General features: G+C 40.4%; 1 protein-coding gene across 1 annotated transcript in view; it reads right to left on the bottom strand.

The window, feature by feature from the left end:
- Nucleotides 1–23,567, bottom strand: part of mob2a (MOB kinase activator 2a) — a 64,954-nt gene extending 41,387 nt beyond the window's left edge. The window contains exon 1 of the mRNA XM_038305501.1: nt 23,063–23,567. Within this exon, the coding sequence (XP_038161429.1) occupies nt 23,063–23,079 (17 nt within the window). The 5' untranslated portion in view covers nt 23,080–23,567. The remainder of the gene's footprint in view (nt 1–23,062) is intronic.
- Between the last annotated feature and the right edge of the window lie 737 nt (nt 23,568–24,304).

The raw sequence follows: 24,304 nt of genomic DNA, 5'->3' as shown, positions 1-24,304 counted from the left end.
TTTCTCTAACGCTCCTGAATATAAGGGCTTAACCCCCTGATTTAGCTCAGCAGAGGCATTTGATTCAGGTGTGTTAAAAATGAGGTGGATCAAGAAGTTGCAGGATAGTAGTTCTTGGGGACTGGACTTAAACACTCCTTTCTTAAAGGAAAGAACCTAAAGATTACTTAAAGGAAATTCTGATGAAGATGTTCCCTGTCCTTAAGTTATTTTGGACACTGCGGATCTAGATCAGAGGTCTGCAAACTGGGGCTCAACAAAGGCTCGCATGCCCAAAGTTGGTCCTCGAGGTTCACTGTCCTGCAGGTTTTAGATGTTTCCCTGCTTTAGCACAGCTGATTCTGATGATTACAGCTCAGCAAAAGCCTGTTAATCAGCTATCAATAAAAATCAGCTGTGCTGAAGCAGGGAAACCTTTAAAACCTGCAGGACAGCGGCCCTCGAGGACTGACTTTGGACATGCCTGACTTTGGCTAAAACTGAGGAAGAGCCACATAGTTATTTGAAAACAATAGATATACTAACAAATGCACGCTTTGGCATTTTCTCCACTAACTAATAGCATTGAATCCCCCCTGAAAGTTTTTTTCTTTAATTACAAACCACAAATAAATGCTTTGGTCTGTGGGAAATATGTTGTTCTTTAAAATACCTTTCCAAATATATCAGCAACCATATCAGCAGATATTTGTAGTTAAACTTTTCTTAAAATAAGTGACGTTTCTGGCTCCAAAGATGTTTTATTAGCAGGGCTAAAGTCACTTAGTTTTTCAAATACAAAATAAATTGACCCTTGTTATACAGAAATATTTTTTTTGTCTTTTTTTTCTGGCATTTAAAACCTAAAATTTGAAATGGCACAGTGTTTTTCTTTTAAAAGAAAAATCACTTTTTCAATATATTTATTTTAAATTGAAGTTATTTATTTTTTTAAAGGCAATGTTTGCCGCTTTAATTAGCTGAAAATAAGTCAAAAATGGCTGTTTGGATTGTAAAGGATCTAAATAGCAAAATCCTAACAGAAAAAGGTTTTATGAACTATTGACACAGAGGTAGTCATCAAATACATGCCACATTCCTCTGATTAATTTATGTATGTATTTCTTTAAACTATTGGAATAAGGTGTGTAACTTTAGAGATGAAACAGCTATTTAAAGTCCGACTTCCATAATTTCTAAACAGCAGCGAAGCTTCCGGAACGTCGGCTTTGGTGTAAGAATCAGCTCCACTCCCAGTCTGGCTTTCCAGGGATACATTCGTAGTCAGAAGCTGGACCGCAGTGCACAAACGCAGCCTATACTGAGGCTCCAGGAACAACAGTGCATGCATGATGAGAGAGGCCAGCTTTGTAGAGCTCAAACCGCAGCAAGTGCCAAGTTTCCCTGCGTAAAACAGAAGCCATATTGACGGAAAGCATAGAACTACCTGCTGTGAGTGCCAAAAAAAAAAATCAACCTTATGAAACCACCGACATGTGTAGATTATACAGTTCAATGTATATTAGCTCTTGGTTGCCAGAACAGGAAAATGCAAACAAGAAAATGCACAGAGCATGCCTAAGGTGGGGCTAACCCAGATTAGCAGTATAAAAGGACACATTTTTTTGTATATTTATGAATATATATAAATAACTGTAAAAGCCAGGAGACGGGCAGTCTGTCTAGTCAGCCCATTATATAAAGCGCAACATATACAGTAAACAGAGGAAAACCACAGTGATGCAGTTCAAACAGTGTCTTCCTTCTTAGCAGGGCTGAAAGTAACAAAAACAGAAATCTGTCCCAAAGCAGGACCGCAGGTACCCAAGAGCTGCATGGAGGGTTGGAGGAAATCAACACGCAAATGAAAGCAATGTTCACAAATCTCCAAATAACCTTCAAAACAACAAAGACAAAATGAATACAAAAATAAGAGGTCAAATATGAGGTCTTAAGAATGCCAGGGATCTGTACTCTCCAAGTGTTCTCTTTCACAATCCTAAAATGTTTGGTTTTAATTTAAATTCCAGCTGACAGGGGAAATGAAATGTAACCCAAACCATGAATTTACCTCTTCTTAGGCATCCTGAGAACGTGAAGCCCGAGCCAGCTTAGATCTTATGCACGCAGCCCCTGCCAGCCATTTTTACTGATATTTATGTCCCAATCAGAGGAATGAGCAGGTGTGAGTCGTGAGCTTCAGTTTCTATGCTGCAAACACTAACTATCATTTCACCTCCTCATGGATGCATCTAAATAAAACACTTTTATTAAAACATTTTCTTCATTCTTTATTCGAAATCGAGTGAAAATCTCATTTGTATTAAATACTGAAACATGATGAACCTTTCAATAACACGAGTTGTATAGTTGTAACGGTAAAATATTGCCAATACTGAAAGAAAAAACTACTTTAAACAGATAATCTTAATATTTAGAGGTAGACAAGTTTCTAAACTCTTGATTACATCAGGATAAAATCATATGTTTATATGTGACAAAATGTTTAGTGGCTGATAAAAACCATTTCAAACCTGTTCAAATAGTAATGAGGTAATCCTGACTGCTGTTTTTACAGTCCAGATGCCGCAATAGGCTGTGGAGGATGAGACTTTAACGCCACCTGCTGCTTTTTGAGAAAAATGCACTGGTTAGAGGAAAAAAGAAAGGATGAAATCACAGGGTGATTTGGATGAGGCAGGACTATGAACTCCTTACCGACAGGTGTTAGTGGTCTGCAAAAGAAAATAAACCTGAATAAAAGGGAGAAAGGGAAAAAAAAATGATTCCACTATTCAAACCAAGTGGGTTCATTCAGGATTACTTCATCCTTTGAGATACATTTTAGGTTGAGGGAAGGTTCATTAAGATTATGATGGAATAGGGTTAGGGTTAGGGTTAGGGTTAGAAGTTAGTTTTGACTGCAGTGAAGGGAAACGACATGCCGCGACACAAAGAAGAACGGAACCATTGATCAGTCTGCCTCAGGCTGGTGGCAGACTGGTATTGCTGGTTCGATGCTGCAGCAGCTTGACTAGGGCATGTGATACAAGAGCCGACAGAGCCCGGTGAAAGCTGGGAAAGCCTGATAAACAGAGCATTACAGGTATAGAAGATGCTGAGTAACAGTTTAAAAAAGCTAAATATGAGATTCCTGTTAAATGGGTACCAGGGTGCTTTGCTAAAATATCACACTGCCCAGTTAGAGAACCTTTTAAAAGTGTACATTCTAATCTGTTCACATTTAAACTCACACCTGAAAGGATTTAACGGTGGTTCTTGAAACAGAAAATGAAGATAATCCTGAAAGAGAATATAATAACAGTTTTGCACAAAGAAAAATAAATAAGATAATAGTAAATGAAGTGATGGTCTCTGTGGACAGGAAGCCAACATTGCACTTCCTATCTAAACATGGCATCCTTACGGGGAAACACGGTGGTGGCAGCATCATAATATGGAGCTATATTCTCACCCGAAACAGGAAACTGGTCAGACTTCATGTGAATATTAGCGGAAGATCTGTTAGATGCTGCTAAAGACTTGCCCTCAAACAGGAAGACGACCCTAAGCCAGAAGAACAGGAACATGATCTGAAACAATGAATCTGTAACGGGGAATATTTCTGTGACCGTAGCAGTGGCTGCTGTTTAAACCCACCTAATTAAATATTTCTAAGTGCTTTCTTTATCTTTTAGAGCCGGCTTCTTTCTGCACACCATTTCTGCAACTCACCACAGCAGACCAAAGTCCTGACCTACTGTTCCTCTACGAGAGGAAACGGATGTGGGGAACCTCTCTCTCTCCCATCTCTCACATACAGAAAGCAAACGTGCAAAAGGACACATCAGACAAAGGCTGAAAACGCTTAAAGCATACATCCAAGAGTTCAGACACGCGTCGCCCCTTACTGAGTCTTATCATTTCTATCCGAGGATCCTTTCAACTCCAGGCTTCTGAAATGCAGAGAGGAAGTTCTCAGTGACTGAATGTAATGTGAAGGAAGTTACATTTATCTGAATTTAGACTTTGAGAAGAACTGGAGGGATATTTATTTTTATTATCCCGATTGATTAGAATACAACATGATTTCTTTTCAATGTTTAGAAATGTCCTTTATTGTTCCGGAGTGGTGGAGTTAGGGTGTATTAGAAGCAAAGTGAAAGGCAAATGGAGCCTTATGTCCACTGTCCCCTATGCCTTTAACAGACTGTAAACCAGCAGCTCTTCATTTCTAGCAAAGTGAAACAACTGAAGAAGCATTTTATGGGAACTAATCAGCTGTTTTCTTCTAAGCCTTCATTCTTTAAGCCAACACACACACATCTATAAGCAGAGGAGAAATGACTGTCAGTCTGGTGTTAAAGGAAATAGTTTTAATGCTGCGTTCGTTTGCTTGGAGGAGACTGGAGCCAAGAATTATGTAACACCCAGTAGTCTAATATGTATATGCAAGATATGGTTGTTACATGTCAGGTACGCCGGTCTTGACCTTGACCAAGGCACCTTCCTGTAAACCTGCAGTCAGTCCCTGGATCTGCATGGCTATCACTGCCCCTACAGAGTTAGGGACAAATGCAGAGGAAAAATGTCCCACTGGGATCAGCTTCATAGTCATGGTAGGACACTTCTTTGATTTTATTTTTGCTCAGGCTAACCTTAAACCCACAGCCGGTCAAATGTTCAAAGGGCAATATTATTGCCATTACTGTTAATATATAGTAGAAATTTTCACACTTTCAGTAATAAATGTCACAGGGGATGGTCTATATGGTATGGGGGGATGGTCATTTAAGAAGGGGGATGCTATCCCCTTTCATCCCCCCTCAACTCGAGTAATGGTCACACCCATGTTAGGAGTCTCCCTGTTGGAGGTGGAACATACCAGGATTATCTTATTGTTCTGGTGGCTAACTGCTATTAGCATCGCAAACCCATAATTCAATTTTATTAAATACATTAATAATAACAATAATAATAATTTAACTTTATTTATTTCACAATGGAGAAATTCACCTCTGCATTTAACCCATCCCCTTGGGTAGCAGCGGGCTGCTACTGTGCGGCGCCTGGGGGGCAGTGTGGGGTTAAGGGTCTTGCTCAGGGACCCAGAGTGGCAGTCTGTGGGAGTGGGGCTTGAAGTCAGAACCTCTGGGGGCCAAGTGCAATGCCCTAACCACTAGGCCGCCACTCCCCTAGTTAGTTAGTTAAAATAGTCTGAATGAAAGTTGCTCTCGTAGACTATAGAGCTGAGCAATGTTATACCATTTTATCTGCTTTAGCAATACTACAAACCAGAATCAAATAAGAAGTGTTCCCACATATTCTCTAATGAAAACACGTTTTAAGGAGAATTGGGTAAAGAAAATGCTGGTACAAAAATGTATCCCTTCTGTAGATTTAAACAAAAAGGTTTTTCCCTTTCTTTTCCCCAAAGTCATGAATGTTTTATTTGTGTGTAACAAATGTAGCTTTTTCTTAGCAATAAATTATTATTTTGCAAAAGTCTGATAACATCACATTAAAATTGGATGCATTCTCATAGCTTAAAAGTAGTATTTAAGGGAGCGGGTGGTGCATTCAATGGTAGACGCCATGTTGGTTCACCTCTTTTTAATGAGAGTAGCTGAAAGGGGACGAACCTGTCATGCGTTTTACATGTTGGTGAAAACGTGCTGTCGTTGGCTAAGGACTTCAAAACAACCATAGATCATTCTACCTCCCACTTTAAGCTGGGCATACAATGTGTGATATTTTCAATCGTTGCATGCAGCTACAGCTCAAACTCTATGACAAAACCGCAGGGTTTAAAAGTTCACAGCCGACGATACATATTCGCACACTGCTGCCTGATGCTCTGATGCAATCTACATGCTCGCAAAAACCACACATTGGACTCAGCACAGAGAAATGGCGTTGGTCGGACCCGTCAATTTGGAAGAAGAGGAAGAACTCCGTACTCCCACATGTGCAGTGCTCGAGGTTCTGGTAAGTCGGCTCGTAGACGCTCGTAGCTCTGCTTCAGAAGCAGGATTTGTCCACCACCACCTTACGACGGCCAACTGGATTTCAAACAAGTTTGATTTTCTCCCGACCTCACGATTCCTGATCGTTACCTAGTTACCCCCTGTATATCACACACTACGCACAATAAGGCTGAAACTCAGCCCGATGGAAAAATTTCTCGCACGACTGGAGAACCGGCACGAAAAGGACAAAAAATATCGTACAGTGAGTTCCCGGCTTTATGTCCACAGATAGATTTGCCACTGAGAGGAAAGAAAAATGACCAAAGTAAGAAGAAGAATGAATAACCGGGAGAAAAACATAATCCGCGCAACTTTAATCATATGCAGGCAGTTTATGAAGGATCGGGGCTTCAAAACGGATTTGGAGGTGAAAGGCTTTCTGTTGAACAGGTAAGGTCATTTTATATAAATATACCAGGGAAGTTTATTGTTGTTAAAAGCAAAGCAGGGTGGTTCAGCATCTGTCCTCCCAGCAGTTCGCCAGTTTGTTTTCTACCCTACACAAGACTAACTCTGATGTCGGCTGCTTTTCTTCACATTAGTTATACCAGCTAACAAGCCTCAGCTTCTTCAAGCCGTTTTCAGAGAGATTTTCCATTTGTTTCATTGGTTATTTTAGCCAATTTGACAAGATGGATGAAGGTCAATATATCCCCTCAGAATGGATAGAATGTCACTCCAAGGCTTCTGTAGTGGTTCTCACATGCTTGACATGGAGGCACAGGTCTGCTGTGGTTCATTTAGGGTGCCACCAGATGGGGCTAAATTTTCCTCACTGTCCCTTTAAACCAAAACATCATAATTTATCATGACATATAAATGCTATGAAAACTGTCAGCACCATTCTGCTGGTCAGACAGAGAATGCTGCTTGATCATTCTCAGAAAAAAGCCACTGCAGACAGCTTTGCTTTTAATGGACTGCAAGTGTGATGCTAGAGATGGAGAGCAGCAAAGGAGGTGCAAGAGGAAGAAAATAGAGAAAATACACAATGACAGGAGGTCAGGAGTCACTGACTGGCTTCAAAAGACCTCCCTCCGCTGCACTCTATGTAGGCTAATCGCTTCCATCTCGCTTCCTTCAGCTAGGTGGATCATTTAGCCTCATTTAGGAAGCTAACAGTCAGTAATAAATCAGCTACACGCTCCTCTCACACCTCATACTGTGGAAGCCTGTTCTGCTCTGTACACTCCTCCTGATATACGACTCTGTGCACTCCAGCTTGCAGCACGGCTGCTATAGTAGATGGAAAAGGACTGCTGGGACGAAGTAAGGAAGGTCTGACAGCATGAAGCTGATAAAAGGATGGATGAGCAGACTTAAATACAGCTATTTGAGACTCTCCTTGATTCTCCCATCTCAGCCCAAACCTGATTTCACTTTAAAGAGAAAAAAACATGAGAAAGGATGAAAAGCATCAAAGTAAAGAAGACAGAAAAGCTAAAGAGGCTACAGAGGGTGTAATCTAAAACAAAAAGACTATTACATAGTCTTATATCTATGTCTATTACTGAAAGGCTTCATGGACTACAGGGTGGAAAAATGTGCTGCCAATCAATCCTCCCCCACCTGATATGCCCAAACTCATAATACCCTGTGTTTACAGCCAGTCGTTGTTAGGCTGACAAGCCTGCAAATCTTGCTCTGTTTGCTCACAGGGTGTTGGATCAGTGTTAGCAGTTATCACGTGCCACCCAGCTCAGAGGCCGCTGGTGATTAAGGCTTCTATAAAGGTCACTTTAAACGGGTTTCCAACTCTGAAACAAAGGGCAAGAGCAGAAAAGGATTCTGACACCACGTCCAGTAGCGCTGTCCGTGCCAGCCTTTTGATTATAATGCTGCACAGCATGCTGCAAAGCTTTGCATCATTATTCATACCGCTTCAACATTTTCTCTCCAGCACAATACCAACAAAGACATTTTACATGGATTTTAGGGAAGGATCAATGAAAAATAACATGGTTGTTAAAAAGAAGGGACTTCATACAAGTGATTTTATTTTCAACAAATAAAAAAAAAAAAATAATCAGCTTTAATTGTTCCAAAACTTAGGAAAATTAGGAAAGATGTAGATTAATTTTAGGAAGCTCAAAGCAAGGCTTGGTTAAAAGAAAAAGAGCACCCCATGTTGTTGATCTCAGATTTCTGCTCATCATCTGAAAAGACAACAAAAAGTAAAAAAAAAAAAAAGCATAAATTCTGGGTGAGCAGAGCTGCAGATGTAAGTTCTTTTTAAGGTGAAAAGTTCAACTTAAAAAACCCAAAAACTATAAGAAATCACACAAAGCTAAAAATGCACGAAGGAGTGTGCTATGGCCGGGAAGGAAAACCAGCCACCATCCCACTTATCAAACATGGTAACGGCAGAATCATGTTTTGGGGATACTTTTCTTTAGGCAAAGGTTAGATAAAATTTGATGCTGGGAGATTCAATCTGTCCCATGTGAGATTGAGCTCATTTTAAAAGAAGAGAGGGAATATATCAACTCCTAAACAAGCAAAGCTTTCATTTCCAGATGTTCCAACAAAGCTCAGACTCAGAGGGACTGAATGAAATACATCATCTATAAAAACTGTAAACATATTCTTTGATTTAAGTTTATTATGAATCGTTTAGTTTTAGTCTATCACATAAGATCTACTGAGTCTGTGGGGTGAAATGTGACAAAACCATAAACTGACTAAATAATTTAGCGAGACACTGCAGTTCTATCAGTGTAGGTGGGGGGGAACTGTAAGCTGTTACTTGATCAGACTTATCTGTGTCGAAACACACATTTCCTCAAGCCGACATCAGAGGCCCTAAAAGGGTCAAAAGCTCCATGATGTTTGCATCTTGTTGTGTCATGTTTTTGTGTGCCTTGCTCATGGAGGACCGCTCATACGGTGACCCAAACCCAGCAGAGGAAATAAGACAGCCCTACATGCCGCTTCCTTCTCGGTTCTCTCCCCTTTGCCTTCATTCCAAGTCTAACCTTTCCCTCCCTCCCTTTTCCACATCCTTTTTTAGATGTGAAGAATGCTTCCAACAGTCTCACAACCTCACGCAGTTCATCCCACAGAGCTCTGCGCGTGCTGAACCCCGTCCAGGACTAAGTGATACCTGCCAAGACGGAGATCAAATCAATGCCAAATAAATCTGGATCTCTGGCTGAGATAATTTTTCTGTGTTGATAGATGGAGCAGGTTGGCCTAATTATACAGGAGGTTTGTGGATATGAATGTTTGTGAATGTGAATTGGTTTTAAAATCATCCAAAATTGGGGGCAACGCCCTCCTTCCTCGCTATCTCTACCCACATGCTGCGGTGGAGATGCACAGGCCATGAGGGCAGGGCTGTCATCAAACACATGTGACATATGAGGGTGCTGGTGGTCAGAGGTTCAGCCTGTCCTTTCACCAACTCTCTGATGCAGTTTAGTTGCTGACAAAAATCCCTGCAATGTTGCAAAAAAACACTGATATAAAAATAAAAGGCACAGCCAATCAGAGAAGGGAAAATCCTCTTATTCAAATAGCAATAACACACAGAGAGTCTGATAACATAAAAATGCACCATTTAGTGTAAACAAAATATATAACTTAATATTAATTCTTGTTCCTCCCTAATAATATTATTCTGATACATGAAATCGAGCTATTGAAGATTAAATATGCAGAATTTTGTAGAAGTTTCAAGGGAATATTTTACAGAAAATGTTCCTACACGAGTCATTCGGCTTCATACTAAAGGAGACAAGAATAACAATTGGGCATGACTGGGTGTTTTTTGGCACCGTGGTGCAGTTTATAGCCCTGTGGCCTTGTAGCAAGAAGGTTCCGGGTTTGATTCCAGGCCCGGGGTGTATCAGCACCGAGTTTGCATGTTCTCCGTGGCGTGGGTGTGTTCTCTCCAGGTATTCTAGTTTCCTCCCATGGTCTAAAAACAGGACTGCTAGGTTAATAGGTATCTCTCAATTGAGTATGTGTCTCTCAACCCATAGACCACCAGAGGTAGGCACTGCCCCCACTGTGACCCTGACAGAATAAGCCGGAGAGGATGGACGAACGAATGAATGGACGTTTTGTTAAAATGACTAACAAACAGTTTAATTGCCCTCTTTGCTGGAAGAGAGCAGTCGTGTTCTTTTAACTATAAATAAACTATTGTTCAGATGCTAAACTTTCTCTTTTTTGCAATAACGTTGAAGGTGTGGTAGCCTTTCAGCCAGCTAGCTTGCAACAACAGGTTGGGGAGGGGCATTAACCTATTAAATTTAACAGTCTCTGGCATTTTTGACAGCATTTTCAAGTGCAGGATATTGTAGACATAAAATCAGATATCAAAGCGGTAACTTCTTAAAACCTATATATATATCTTTAACATTTTCAGTAAGTCTATACTGATGTGTTTATGTCACAGCTTACTGCCAGATATTAAGCCTCAAAACTTAACATATTAGAGCAGTTATTCTGCAAAGAAAATTTGAATCTATAAAAGGAATAAGGAGGCTTTGCAGAATGAACAGCGGCAAACACAATACCTTCTACTTCCTGCTTAGGCTGCTCAACAGGAAGTTCACTCTTAAAGGCTTAGGAATAGCTCTTCCTACTTTAGCTATCATAAATAAAAACATTATTTTATTCCTTCCTTTTCTCTTCTCCACTCTGATCCCATTAACAATGGGATGTCAGGCTCAAGGACATCAGACTGCTAAAAGAAAAAAAAAGAGGAATGATTTTCAAAAATTTACATTTTTGGGTGGAAGAGGAGTAACATTGCTGAATCAAAATACGCTAAAACAGGAAGAGATGAGAGAATGGGGGGGAGATTATCCTTGTGGAAAGGAGGAGTACAGGAAGAAGTACTGAGATGAACTTGGCTCCCTGAGGCTTTTAAAGAGTGTGTGAGGATTCGGCTTGCCTTTCCTCTTGCAACATAGAAATCTCTAATCCAATTATAGCTCAGACCAGCCTAGCAGCCTAGCCTCAGCCTCCAAGGACAAATGGAGCTGGCTCGCACCATCAGCAGTAGCCCACCGGCTCTACTCAGCTTGCACATTGGGGGAGGAAGAAAAAAGAAAACAAAGTATTAATAAATGCTTCCTCCTTCAGCCTCAGACATTTTAAGTCATACTGGCAGAATGAGAACTTTCCTTCTTCAAGTTTTTACAGATGAGGCTAAAATTTACAAACCGTGATAAATATGACATCATAGGCTGCCTTTCTTTCTATATGTCAGCCTGAGCCCCTGCTGTATCAAATCTACCTGGATCCCCTTCATTTATCCCAATATCTCACTATCTCAATATTGCCTCTACTTAAATGTAATTTCTCTCTTTCATGCCCTCTTCTTTTCATAACCCCTTTCATTGCGTATTTCCAAAGGTCTTTTCATTTTTCCTGCTAAAACATCTCCTCTTCATGTAACACTTTTTATTTTTAGATCAGGTCAAGGAAGCCGCAGCATGATGTCAGTTCCTTTGGTTTGATTCCTGTCAACACTGTGTTCCGTTGTCGAGATGTGAAAATGTGTAAAGTCAAAGGTTCTGCAGTGTGATGCAAAAATTAGAAAGAAAAAATGTTCCTCGGCTTTTGCGTTGGAAAAGTATGCTTGCTTCGGAAATAAGGTGGGGAAAGCGAGTAGCAAGTAGCTGAACAGGCTGGCCTCTATTAAACAAAAAGAAATTTCTAATAAGAAACCAAAAAAAAAAAAAAAAAAATTTAATAAGATAAGGCAGAAGCAGCAATGCATGCTCTCCAAGGAATTGCTGCTGAACAATCATTGGTACCAAATTAATTCCATCGGTTCTACCAAGAACCTGTTTGTTTGAAATCAAGCATGGTACACCTTATTGGTGTGGAGTTTCTAGGGACGTACAGCAGTTTCCCGCAAAAGTGCAAGGGGGAAAGAGGGAGCCTATTCAAGAACTTCCACGGATGGTCATGAGAACTTCTTCGGCGGCGCCGGCAGGAGTGTTTATTTTCCAAAACATGTCTAAGGCATCGTACAAGTGGTTGTACTTCTGAACCTGCTTGATCAACCTTTCGTAGTGGTTATCCATTGCTGTTATTACTCATCGGTTTTTAAAAATGGCCCCCGGCACCGAATCGAGAAGGACAACCACACAGACAGCCGGAAAGGCATACCAAGGACCACTCACAGCTGCTTTTTGTCTGCGCACTTCCGTTTGAGGTCTGCGCAGGTTTGCGACCGTCTAACATGTAGTCAGGATTTTTTTGAGGTGAGCGACTACAGTTGCAGAGCCTCTGCGCGGGGGGTGTGGTCACACACAGAGACAGATTTGATGGTTACAGGCGCTATGCGTCAGAAGTATAAACTGGCCTTTATTCTAACTGTGTTTATGGTTACAGAAAATGTGTGCGTCTGTTCATCAGATTTGTTAGAAAGCTCAGACTGATGCCAATTTTAGGAAGTTATAAACAGAAATCAAATAGCAGGTCATACACAACTGTTATTGGAAAGATTACAAATGGGTGGAAAAAACAAAACATTAAATCGGCAGCAGGACATGCTGTAGGTGGACAGACAGCACAGTTAAATCCTGCTACAGCCAGGCTCAGCTTAATGACGCTGATCTGAGGACAGTTCTAGCAAACGGCAGCGACCCACCACGATACTTGGATAGAGCGGGAGGCCTGTGGCACTGATCACGGTTCTTTTGGAGACAGCAGTGCAATCATGGTAAAGCTGGCCACAGACAGACTGCACGTTTATGAAGGAAAGTGATCTGACCCAACCTATGTAAAGGATTTAGAGAGGTAGTGTGTAAAAAGAGCAATTTATTCATTGTAAATGTCCCTCCCTTTTCCTTTATTTCTCTCTATTTGTTAGTAATGCCAGTAATGTGTGCTGGGCAAGGCTGCCCGGAACGTTCCGAAAGCACAAACAGTCACAGCATGCTGCTGCACTCTAGCCAAGTAGACGGACAGACCAGCACAGTCACTCCACCAGGAATTAGACAGAATAATGCCATGCTACCCAACATCCAAGGGGTCTCAGAAGTAAAGAGAGTTTTGGATACTTCAAACCAGAGAAGCACCGATCTGTGCCTGACATGTTACCACAGCTTCCATCTTAAAGGCCTCTGGCTAAAGCTTAGAAATGTGATGTCATCTTAAAACATACAGTAGCCCGTTCAAGACTCATCAGAGTAGGTGAGGCAGCCTCACAAGCACATGCAGGTCCAGGTACAGAGCTTAATCTTATCTGCAATGTCTCCATTCTTTGGTATATTCCGTTGCATAATCCTATCAAAGCTTATTCTGCAATGAAACCTTTAAACGTTTCCTTCCACTCAACTAAACTCCCAAAGAAGGCGGATAAAAGCAGCACACCTAGCAACTGACTCCTTATCAAATGCTCATGAAAGCTCTCAATGCATCCATTTAGAGTCCTCTCTTATCCACTTATGCATATTCAGTGAAAGGCAAACTGCAGAGTCATTGTGGTATCAGATTTGCTCCTGAGCTTCTCCGTGTTCCTGCCTCAGAGGAAGGAAGGTGTGGCACTGTTTGAGAAAACCAGGAGCATTCAGTAGTACTTGCCGAGGAGAGCCGGTGTGTGTGTGTGTGTGTCTGCGTGAGCGTTCTCGTCTCCAGGCTGTTTGCCCGCTCAAAGATGCATTCAATGGAGCCTTTATTTCCTAATGGTGGATGTTGATGTCTGTTGAACACACACTATGATACTGTATTGTGTCTCCAAGCTTTCAATGATTCCACTTAGTGACTCCAGAGCCCAGTCAGACTTTATTATGACATGGGCTGGTTCAAGCCAGGACAGCAGCAGGATGACGGCTCAACATCGAAAAAAAAAAAAAACAACTTCATATTTACACTGTATATAAACAGATAACCAGTTTTCCCCACAGGCACAAACATTTTTTAATGTCGGTTAGTGATAGTGATTTATAAACATACTCATGGGAAACCCCAGATGAAGTCAGCTTTGTAAGCTTCTGACAGGCCACAAACTGTTGTGACAAAGAGAAACCAAAAAAACATCATGGAGGGAATGCTGGACCTTTACAGATCAGATATAACCATGAGAATAATTTCCACTGATCTTTTTAAGCAATTACACGGCACTAGACAGCGGAAAAAAGTCAAGCCATCAGACTGCTCTCCAATGAAATGAATTCTCCGTCCCAGTAAAGCAGAAACACTGACTTTTTTGAAGAACTGTTGTTTGTTCTAATGAAACTGTTGTAAAAGGGAAGTATTTTGCCCTAAAGAATAATAGTTTTTAATTATAATTATAATAGTAGAATAACTTGTAATCCTGAAGGAACCGTCCAACTCAAAAGGAGGTGAAAGCATCAATTTATAGGGCTTCTTTACTTCTGGAGAAATTAGTGCACTTTGCACAATAGATGGCAACATGAGGAAGGATGGTGGTGATGGTGGAAGCTTTAAGTAGATGCAGCATCTTCTTTAAACAAGTGGCCTTAGAACAACAAAGTCAGTGTTTTAGACCTGGGCCGCCATATATGGTAAATTTAACATAATCACAACATGAGTGTACAAAATCTGAATATAACATTAAACTGTTTGGATAGTAATACACATTACCCAATACTGCTCATCACTAAATGTGTCTGTGACTCGAATAAACCAAAAACTGACTGTAGACTTCTTTATTCACCACAAGCCTCATCATCATCCTTCCCAAAGGCCATTCAACACTCAACATTCGTAATCAAAGCTTAAATTGTGTTTCAGCTACATTACTTTTGCCAAGAGGAATGGGCCAAACATCCAGCAAACTCCTATGAGAAGAATAGGCGTGGTCCAGATGTTTGGGCTCAGTCACACAGTTTAACAGGGAGAATCGGAAGAGACTAAATGAAGGTAATTAATCTCCTGACTTTGAAGACTTCAATAGGTATTATTATAGAAAACAAATTGGATCTGAAAGAGGGAAATTCTGTCTGATTTAAAGTCATACAGGGTTTAAAAAAACAGTGTTTACACAGTCAATCTGAACATCTGATTTCAATATATAAATTAAAGAATCCAACTTTGATAAAGAATTGGAGACTCTCTCTGAATGGCGCAGATGTTACCAGTTTAACAACTCGCAGGGTGTCGCGTTTCTGTGAAACCTGAACGCCTCTGAACTATGATAGCTCAGCTTTTCTGGTAAGTTTCCTTCACTCTAAAAAAAATAAAAAGGAAAAAACTAGTGATGTAACGTTTCCTAACACTAAAAGCAAACAAAACCAAAAAAATTGGACAATGATACCGGAGAGTATCGATGAGTGACATCTTGGTTTGGAGATAAATCTCAGTTCCTATGTGTTATCATATAGGACTGAGGCTACCCTGGGCCTGTACAGTGCTCCCTAGGTCTGTACAGCTGAACCGTCCAGCACAGGCAGAAGCAAGGCACGCAAACGTCTCTGCACATCAGTGTCTCAACAGGGACGGAGGGGGAAAGAGGGCGAGAATTAAATGGAGAGAAAGATGAAGAGGCAGAAGCAAAATGAGTCAGGGAGTCAATGAAAAGCGTGTGTTGGAGCTCCATTTAAGAGGAATAAACAAACCAGAGCCTAACAGAAAAGGTATCCTCATATAAAATAAGATTAACTTATCTTTGCAGTCAAATGAGGGAAAAATAAACACAGACAGAAAAGACTTTTACTGATTTATACCAAGCTACAGTAAACTTTACTTCTTTGTAAACTTTACTGCTGTAGATAAACAAACATAAATCTTTCAGTATCTGATCAGTTAATCTGAAGAAAACTAAAACTGATTTAAGTGAAAATTGTTTGATTTGGAGCCCTTGATGACAGTTTGGTGTATCCCTACATTATGCAACCCAGCAGAATTGATTAAACATTTGAACATTTAACAATAGAAAAGGGGTAGAAAGATTTTTTAAATCCCATCGATAGGTGCTGGACAAAAACAAATGGTAAAACTTAAGAGAACAAACCGCCAGCAACAAAAAAAAGTTCAATCATAGAAAATCATCTGCAGGGACCTTTGACCTAAGTCCCTAACTAATCTCTATTCCAAAACCCTACAGTAATTGAGCTTGCCTTACAGATTAATAATGTGGTTTCTTAAATAATAAGGGAGAAAATTACAACCTAAACACTCAATGTTGACATTTCTGACCTTCAAACATGTCACACGGTTGACCGGAAATGCACTGAAAAAAATAAAGAGCAAAACATATAAAATTAGCCAGTATGCTAGTAATTACCCTGAAACTTCAAAAATCATCAGCAGGAGAATGTTGGAGACTGGTGGTGTGCCTCATGTTGAATATACCTTTAAAAATAAGCCGTCAGAATCTTATCATTGGTCTAATGTTGATATACTACTGATGAAATGTAGTGTATAACTGCAAAGCTCTTTCAAGCATCGGTATGGGCAAATTCCTCATGTTTAATAACAGGGTTTGGTAGCAGTGGCAAATCAAAGCTTAAGAAACCCCTTTAGAACTGCATAAACACTTCAAAAATGAAAAATACATATTTACTAAGGTCAAAAACACTTCAAATAGCAAAGAGACACCCTGCTGGATACCAGGACAGACAGGTCTCCTCCAGACTCAAAGACAGGGAACTTAAAACTGTGCATGAATAACACTGTCACTCATAGGGTGACACTTTGCCAAACAAGTGATGCGAACCGTGGTGGCATTTAGCTCAGTGTTTGGCGCTGGAAAAAACCCAGTGTGTCACACAACACTGAGTTGCTAACACAAATGGTGGGCTGGAAATCTGTAAACCAACACAGCATTACTGTTATTGAAGATGTGATTATGTTAAGATGGTTTAAAAGTCTTGGCCAGGGTTGCTCGGGGGTTTGTGGCTGTAAAGCTACTTCAGCGTCTGGCACTAAATTATTTCTAACCGAGCAGAGAGACAAAGGCCGCCCTGTTCCTTGGAAGAAGAAGAAGCAGAAGTCCTGATATGACATAGTGTACACAGCAGACCTGTATATAGAACTGCTTAGCACACAATAAAGACATATCAACAAACTATACCTGATATGAAAAGCCAAAATTTTCCACAGTCAAAGTAATTCACACCAAGCTGGCTGCTGCTTAGTTTCTATCTGGGGCAGGTGACTGCTTTAAACAGATGTCTGACTGTGTGTCAGAACCTATTATCAGCACCGCATCCGAGGTTTGTGAGCAGCAGAAAAAGATACCTTGGCTAAGAACGACAGCATGTAACGGTGAAGTATACATTTGTTGGTGTAAAGGAAATATGATAAGGTAGTTGGGTTGCATGGGGACAGAGTCAGCGGTGCACAAATGAGTGAGAAATACACAAAACGGTCACTATCCTGCAGGTTTTCGACTTATAATGAAACCGATGGCTCCATCCCACAAGGTGTTACCGCACAGTCATATGGCTCAGGCTAAAACCACATGGGAAGATGGCTCAGGTAGCTGAAAAAAAGCGACATGGGGGAAAGTTTGGTAGTGGAAAGATATCTCCTTTATCAACGCTTTTTAATAGGTAAAAATCTGCTGCAAGACACTAAAACTACACTCCTGCTTAGAATGTTAGTCACAGTGGTGAAACAGAAGATCAGGCAGTCGGATGTTACCTTGCTTCAGAGGAAGTTAAGCCTATATTGGTCTTAGGTAAAAACACTGTATCTATCACTAGCTGTTATCATATTTTCAGTAACATTTAAGAAATAATTTCTAGCTTTCAAGGAATATGAAAGATTTCCTAAAAGAGATCCAGCAAAAATATAAAAACATTATAGCCAAATGCATCAATACGTCTTTTTTTTTTTCCTTACAAATGTTAACATGAAACAGCTAACAGATATGAATTATATACATTCAGAGTAGGGCTGGAACTATTAATCGGATTAATCAACTATTGAAATGAAATAATCGTCAACTAGTTTAGTAATTGATTAATTCTTAACTGGAAAACAGGGACTCTACAACAAAACCTTTAGGTGAAAGAGCAACCCACTTAGAGGAGTAATTAAACAAAAAATTGTAAAAAAAAAAAAAAAATCTTAATATCCAAAATATTTTGCATTTAAGATGGAAAAATTCCTCTTTTCGTATGTCAACATGCTCTATCCAGAACTCCTGAAATGAAAAAGCTTTAGTTTCCATTTTATTCTGTAAAATCTCTTCTTTAAGGAACCTTTTTTCAATCAGAGTATGAATCAATCGATTGAAAAAAATAATCAGCAGAATAAGGGATTAGCAAAATAATAGTGAGTTGTAGCCATAATCCAGAAAGTAAAATATACTGACAATTGCTCCCATATTAACACATATTTATAGATATATTTTTTTCAGGCTGTTCTTCTTTAGGAAGTTTGAAGGTTGTGAAACAACGGCCCAGTCATGCAGATGATGGTACCGCTAAGTGTAAAATTTAAAGTTAATGGTAGAAATCGCAGTGGTGATAGAAAATGTGGACAGTGTTCTCGGCAACGAATTTCAGAGAAACAGCTGCAGAAATTGTGTTTTTGAACACATGACCTGCTTATTTGCGCATATAGTTTGTGAAAAACCTGTCAGTTGGAGGATCTCGAGTCAGATATTGTGTGGTACTACTGAGACGACAGCGATCAAATTTGATGGTAAAAGCACCCTTTATTTATTCCTTAAAGTCTTTCTTAGCCAACTGTGTCGCTGTGAATGCATGCACATCAACCAGAGCCCCACAATCACAAACACTACTCTTGAAAAAAATATACACATTTAAATCGGGCCTTTTCAGGACACCAATTACCGGTACATAAAGAAGTATAAGTATGATTTATATCACTAAACATCCCTTAGCAACCACATTTAATCAAAATATTAATAATTTTTTTCATTTTTAACACCACTAATTCTAAATTATTGCTTAGACGATAAATCCTCCCAAACCCAGAGATGGGACATTAGCCATTTATAGATGTTTCACATCCACCAAGTAGAAGGGACCGGGAAACGGAAGCTTCTCTTTAATTTGCTTTGCCCCCTGACTCAAAACAAATGCTGTTTTCTAATACTCCACAGGGTCACAGGTGACGAGCCACGTGTGCATCTAGTCGGCTCAGGCAGCATACGGCAGCGCACCACTTCCCTTGCAGTGCCTCGCTCTTCATTCAGCATTAGCAGCCCATCACTCAATAACCGGGAGATTAAACATCTATCAAAGTCGGCCGACTTTACCCAGCAGGAAAAGACACATTTAGGCTTTGCGCATCTCCCCAATGATTTAACATCCTGTCTGACTCTGAAAGCGGACAGATGAGGTCATACAGCTTTGGAAAAAAATAATGCTCTCTCAGATAACAAAGCCAACTGCATCCAGGACTCAGCAAATCAGGACAAACACAGATAAAAACCTGATCATGTGTTGGCAGAAAATTAATAAAGAGGGAGAAAGAAAAACCTTACATTTTAAGTCTATTGGTAGATTTTTTTAGCATTTCCCTTGAGTGTTTCGACTAGCCTAATCCCTTTTCCTTTCCAATCAACCATAAAATCAGAAGCATTAATAACCTATCCCTCTATTCTTCCTTTTCCCCCATCTATCCATCGGGGGGGAAATGAATTTTCTGTTTTTAGATCATAGATTCTCTCCCTCATCCATCTCACTTTCTGTCTCCCTTATCATTGTCCTATCCTGCAGAGGCCTCACCAAATCATCTCCTTTCACTCCCTGTTTCTTTCAATAACCAGATACACATCTGTTTGTTTTGCATGTAAACATCTGGTTTATTGTCTTTTTATAGGAGTGATTTAAACATAAAGACGTGATAGTATGCCCTCTATTACATAAGCATGATTCACATTTTTCTCCTCCTACAGTATATAAAGAATGATGCTGACATTTTGGGGTTGTTGCATCATAGAAAAGGGATGACGGCCCTCTGAAGACTGATAAAAAATCCCGACAAACAGGCAGGTACTCTACTGTCCTCACCTTAGAACAACTTGTCAAATTAGGGAGAGGAATGTTTGTTTTTTTAATGAAAAATGGAACAAGAGTTCAGAACCCAATACTTGCGTTACAAAATTGCAGAGGGAACTGACAGACCTCATGCAAATCATTGCACAAACATGACAGGAAAACCAGTGTCACCTCAAGGAACATACATATCTGGGATTTTTTTCTGAACTATAGAATACATGTCAGCATAGATGGACTACATTAAGTCCTATTAATCGACTTACTGTTTTCTTACCCAAGCATATACAATAAACGCACAAACATCCACCACCTAGACATAGCTTTAAGTTGAAAATGCATGAAGGCAGGCAGACATGGCTGACAACACTAGTATTTTATTACAGGTTAGACAGACTGGGCTGTTATCTCTCAGCCAAACTGTCATGGCGTGAAGAAACACCCCTGACAACCGGCCTCCACCCTTCCTCAACCCTGATCTACTTTTAATGTGTTGTAGACAGCTTACCTGATAGCCTGTAAAAAAAAAAAAAAGAAAAAAAAAGCACACATCTAAGCCACCACACACTTACGTGCAACGAAACAAAGGCATATAAGATCAGCGAGTTTCATATTTAAGCTTCTGTAGGGGAAATAAAGCTCTCACAGGAAGCTTCAAATGCACCTTGAACTGTGCACTAGGATAACCCTTCCGCTACTTACGAGAGCAGACATACAGTCTAGACCTTTACAGGTTTGCATAGCAAATATATTATGTAAATGCAGCCGAGCATATTGGGAATTAATGGCTCTGGGCTTCTATGTTGTAGGAGGCTGCTCTGCCACTTGCACTAATGTCAGAGGTTAATCCTGCATACAGCAACCAGCGCTTTGAACTTTATGTACAGGTGGCCCGCTGAGGCAGCCCTATCCAGTAGGGATCATGTGCTTCGACTCAAACTCATGACTCGGACAAACCGCAGCTAAAAATAAAACTACAAATCAGCATCACCAACTTCAGCTATGTGTCATCTGCAACAATGATTTCTATAATAGCGTGCCTTCATTAATGGCTCTCCAAATAAGCATTTTCTGGGCAATTGTCGCACTTGATCTTTGCAATGTATTGTGACGGGTAAGCTAGAAAAATACAGGAAGCAGGAAGGAGAACAAAAGGAAAATCTCAAGCATACAGCGAATTTGATAAAAAAAAAAAAAAAAAGACAGACTAACTAAAAATAAAACCTCTGAAAACTAAAAGTGAGTACGGCCCAAAAAATGTCCAAAGTCTAAGCGATTAGCCATTTCCTCTCCCAGATGTCATGCGACTCATTGGTATAAGAATGAAGCCTTTTCTGAATCCTGCAAACAGCTTTCTGAAAGCTAACAGACATTAACTACTGAATCATGTTTATTGGTCTGATGAAACAAAACCTTTTTTTTGGTTAAGATGATGCCAGGTGTGTGTTGCTGTACCCAGAAGATAGTCTAAAAACAAGTGTGCTTGCCTGCAGTAAGGTACGGTGGTGGAAGTGCCATAGTTTGAGGCTGCTTTAGTGGTGCAGACTGTGGTGAGCTATAATCCATTAAAGGAACCATGAAGGTCAACAGTTACTTTGTTACCATGAAGCAGAGCATGATCCCCTTCCTATTCCAACATGATAAAGACCCCTAATAACGCCTCTAGAAAAAGCACTGAGAAAAATAACGGAGAGTAAAGGTACTGAACTCTGTAATAATACAGTAATCAATAACAATCCATCCATCAGCTCAGTAATGTCATGGGGGACCGGAAATGCAAACAAAGTGATTACATCATATTATATATTAACATCTTTTACTGGGAGACTGGGTTTGTTAACTATAAGGGCTGTGGCTGTTTTTGCCATAATCAGATGGTTGATTGCGCAACTAGCTTCACCATCCCCTTAGAAAAAAAACAAAGAATATTTGTTAATGCACGTTTCAACTGTAAAAACATCTAATGATAACACCAAGTCAACATACCAAACATGCTATTTGTGGTTGTTGATAAAGTAACCGCAGCTTACTGCTGCAGTTTGGGCCTGACATAACCAGCTCTGAGCCTAAAATGAGTGGTTTGTTTTTAGAAAAAGTCCTAAACAGTTCATTCATTTACACTTCCAGCTATATGTTGACGGAGTCGGTTAGAGCAGTGCGCTTGTGCTCTGAGAAGGTTGCAAGTATTCGGTTTGATCCCCAAAGCCTGCACTCTGGGTCCCTGAGCAAGACCCCTAACTCCACACTGCTCCCCGGGGGCCACACAATGGCGGCCCACTGCTCCCAAAGGGGATGGGTTAAACGCAGAGGTAAATTTCTATAATGAGAGATCAATAAAGTTCAATTATTATTAATTATTATAATTAATGGTCGCTACCACATGCATTTCTAAACTGACCAATTTCTGAGTCCACTAAAAATAGGAAGTAGTGTCTAAATTTCAGTGTTTAACATAGTGTCTAAAGAACATTGTTGGATTTAAGTTTTTTTTTTTATGATTTTTGGATTTCAGTATTTCACATGCTAATAATCCCCCTGAAAATGCTGCAACTTCAGTCATTTTAATAAACTAAACACATGGTATTGTGCAAAAAATATATATATAATTCAGATAAACTGGTCAGTTTTTTATCTGCAACTATTGCATACTTGGTGATAATGAATAAATAATACTTAATAATAAGCAGGCAGTTTGAAAGCCAGAACCATAACCTGCACAAAACCCCAATAAGAAGAATAAAGAAAGGGAAGAGTTCAGTACAATGCTGTTAGTTATCATGCTCGCTAACAAGAGGCACCTTGCATTGGGAATTAACTAACCGTTAATAAACAGGAGCCCGTTATTAACCCTTTATTCAGGACTTAATATAGAAATATTGCCACCAGTTCTAGGCCATGCCAACCTGTTATTTTAGAGGCCAAGGAGACCCAAACCATCGCCTGTCTGTTGCTGGGTGTCCTCAGCTTCTGGACCAGATGGTTCTACCAGCTTTGCTAGGGAGTTAGCCTAAACTGGGCAACATGCTAGCCGCTCCCAGACAGGACGGAGGTGAAATGGAGCATTTCCAGCCACAGTGCACCTGCTGAGTCGCGACCGAAACGAGCGTTTGGGTCCCAGCTACTGCGCAGCTATCAGCTGTCTGTACTCACCCCATTAACCAATCCATGGTGCTGCTGGGAGCTAGCTGAGCTAACGTTAGCTGGCAGCGAATAAATCCACCAGGAGCTGCAGGCAACCCCCTCTAGTTTATCCAGCCACCACCCCTGGCTAGCTCTTGCCGCCTGGCTCCGGACTCCGCTCTCTCTCTCTCCGGTGTCTCTTCAGGCTGCTCGACCCCCTGGTTGCTCAAACGCGGATCGTCGCTGAAACTTGGAGCGATTGTCCTTGTTTTGATCTGCTGCTAGCCTCCGGATCATGAAACGTTGGTGGGGTCAGTCTGGTTAGCTGGTAACGGGAGAGCAGCAAAGGGAAGCGGCGGTGTGCGTCCGCCTGGATGAGCAGAGTCCCGCGTGCCGTGGGAGCTGACCGTCTGGATGTTTGCTGGACAGCCCGGTAACCTCTGTCATAAAGCCTTGTATGGTTACCGTACAGCCTGCCAGACCGAGCCTCCACTGGAGCTGCTGCCTTCTGAGCGAAGTCTAAATCGGAGTCCGGAAGTAAACACAGACCCGACCCACCGTCCGTCATGTACGTAAGCTGCGCTGCATAGCAGATGTCATGGGAGATGTAGTTCATAAAACATAAAAGAAATAGATACCACAGTCCCTTTACCATTATATGAGATCCCTATTAGTACTACTGTATAAAAAGAATCTACTGAAAAATACTGAAAGTATATCTATTTGACGTTAAAGCTGCAGTGTGTAATAATTATAGAGGTTAACTGACAGAAAGGAGATATTTTATACATGTGTATGTTATCTATTATCGACTATGAACTGAAATTCACAAACTTTATGTTTGCGTTGCTATAGAAATTGCCATTTATAATTGCATAGGAGCAGATCTCGCATTTATGGAGGCAGACATCTTTGCCCTACGGCAGCCCAGAGCTGGCAAACTAGTGGCCGTAGAGATTACCGTTATATTCGATAGTAACTGTGGCAAGTTAGGCCAAAATGAAATCTATATCCTACACAGTACTTAGACTGACACAGTCCCTTCACCATTATATGAGATTACTATTAGTACTACTTAAATAAAAAAAATACTGAAAGTATATATTTTTTATGTTAAAGCTGCAGTATGTAATAATTATAGGGGTTTACTGAGAGATAGAAGATATTTTTTTTGCATTAGTATCTTATTTATCATCAACTATGAATTGAAATTCTCAACCTTTATGTTTGAGTTGCCTTAGAAATTGCCATTATAATTGCTTAGGAGCAGAT

This window comes from Cyprinodon tularosa, unplaced genomic scaffold (assembly GCF_016077235.1).
Source record: "Cyprinodon tularosa strain WSP-4 unplaced genomic scaffold, ASM1607723v1 ctg56, whole genome shotgun sequence".
Lineage (NCBI taxonomy): Eukaryota > Metazoa > Chordata > Actinopteri > Cyprinodontiformes > Cyprinodontidae > Cyprinodon > Cyprinodon tularosa.
Note: the sequence above shows the minus strand (reverse complement) of the source record. Positions and strands in the feature narration are given on the sequence as shown.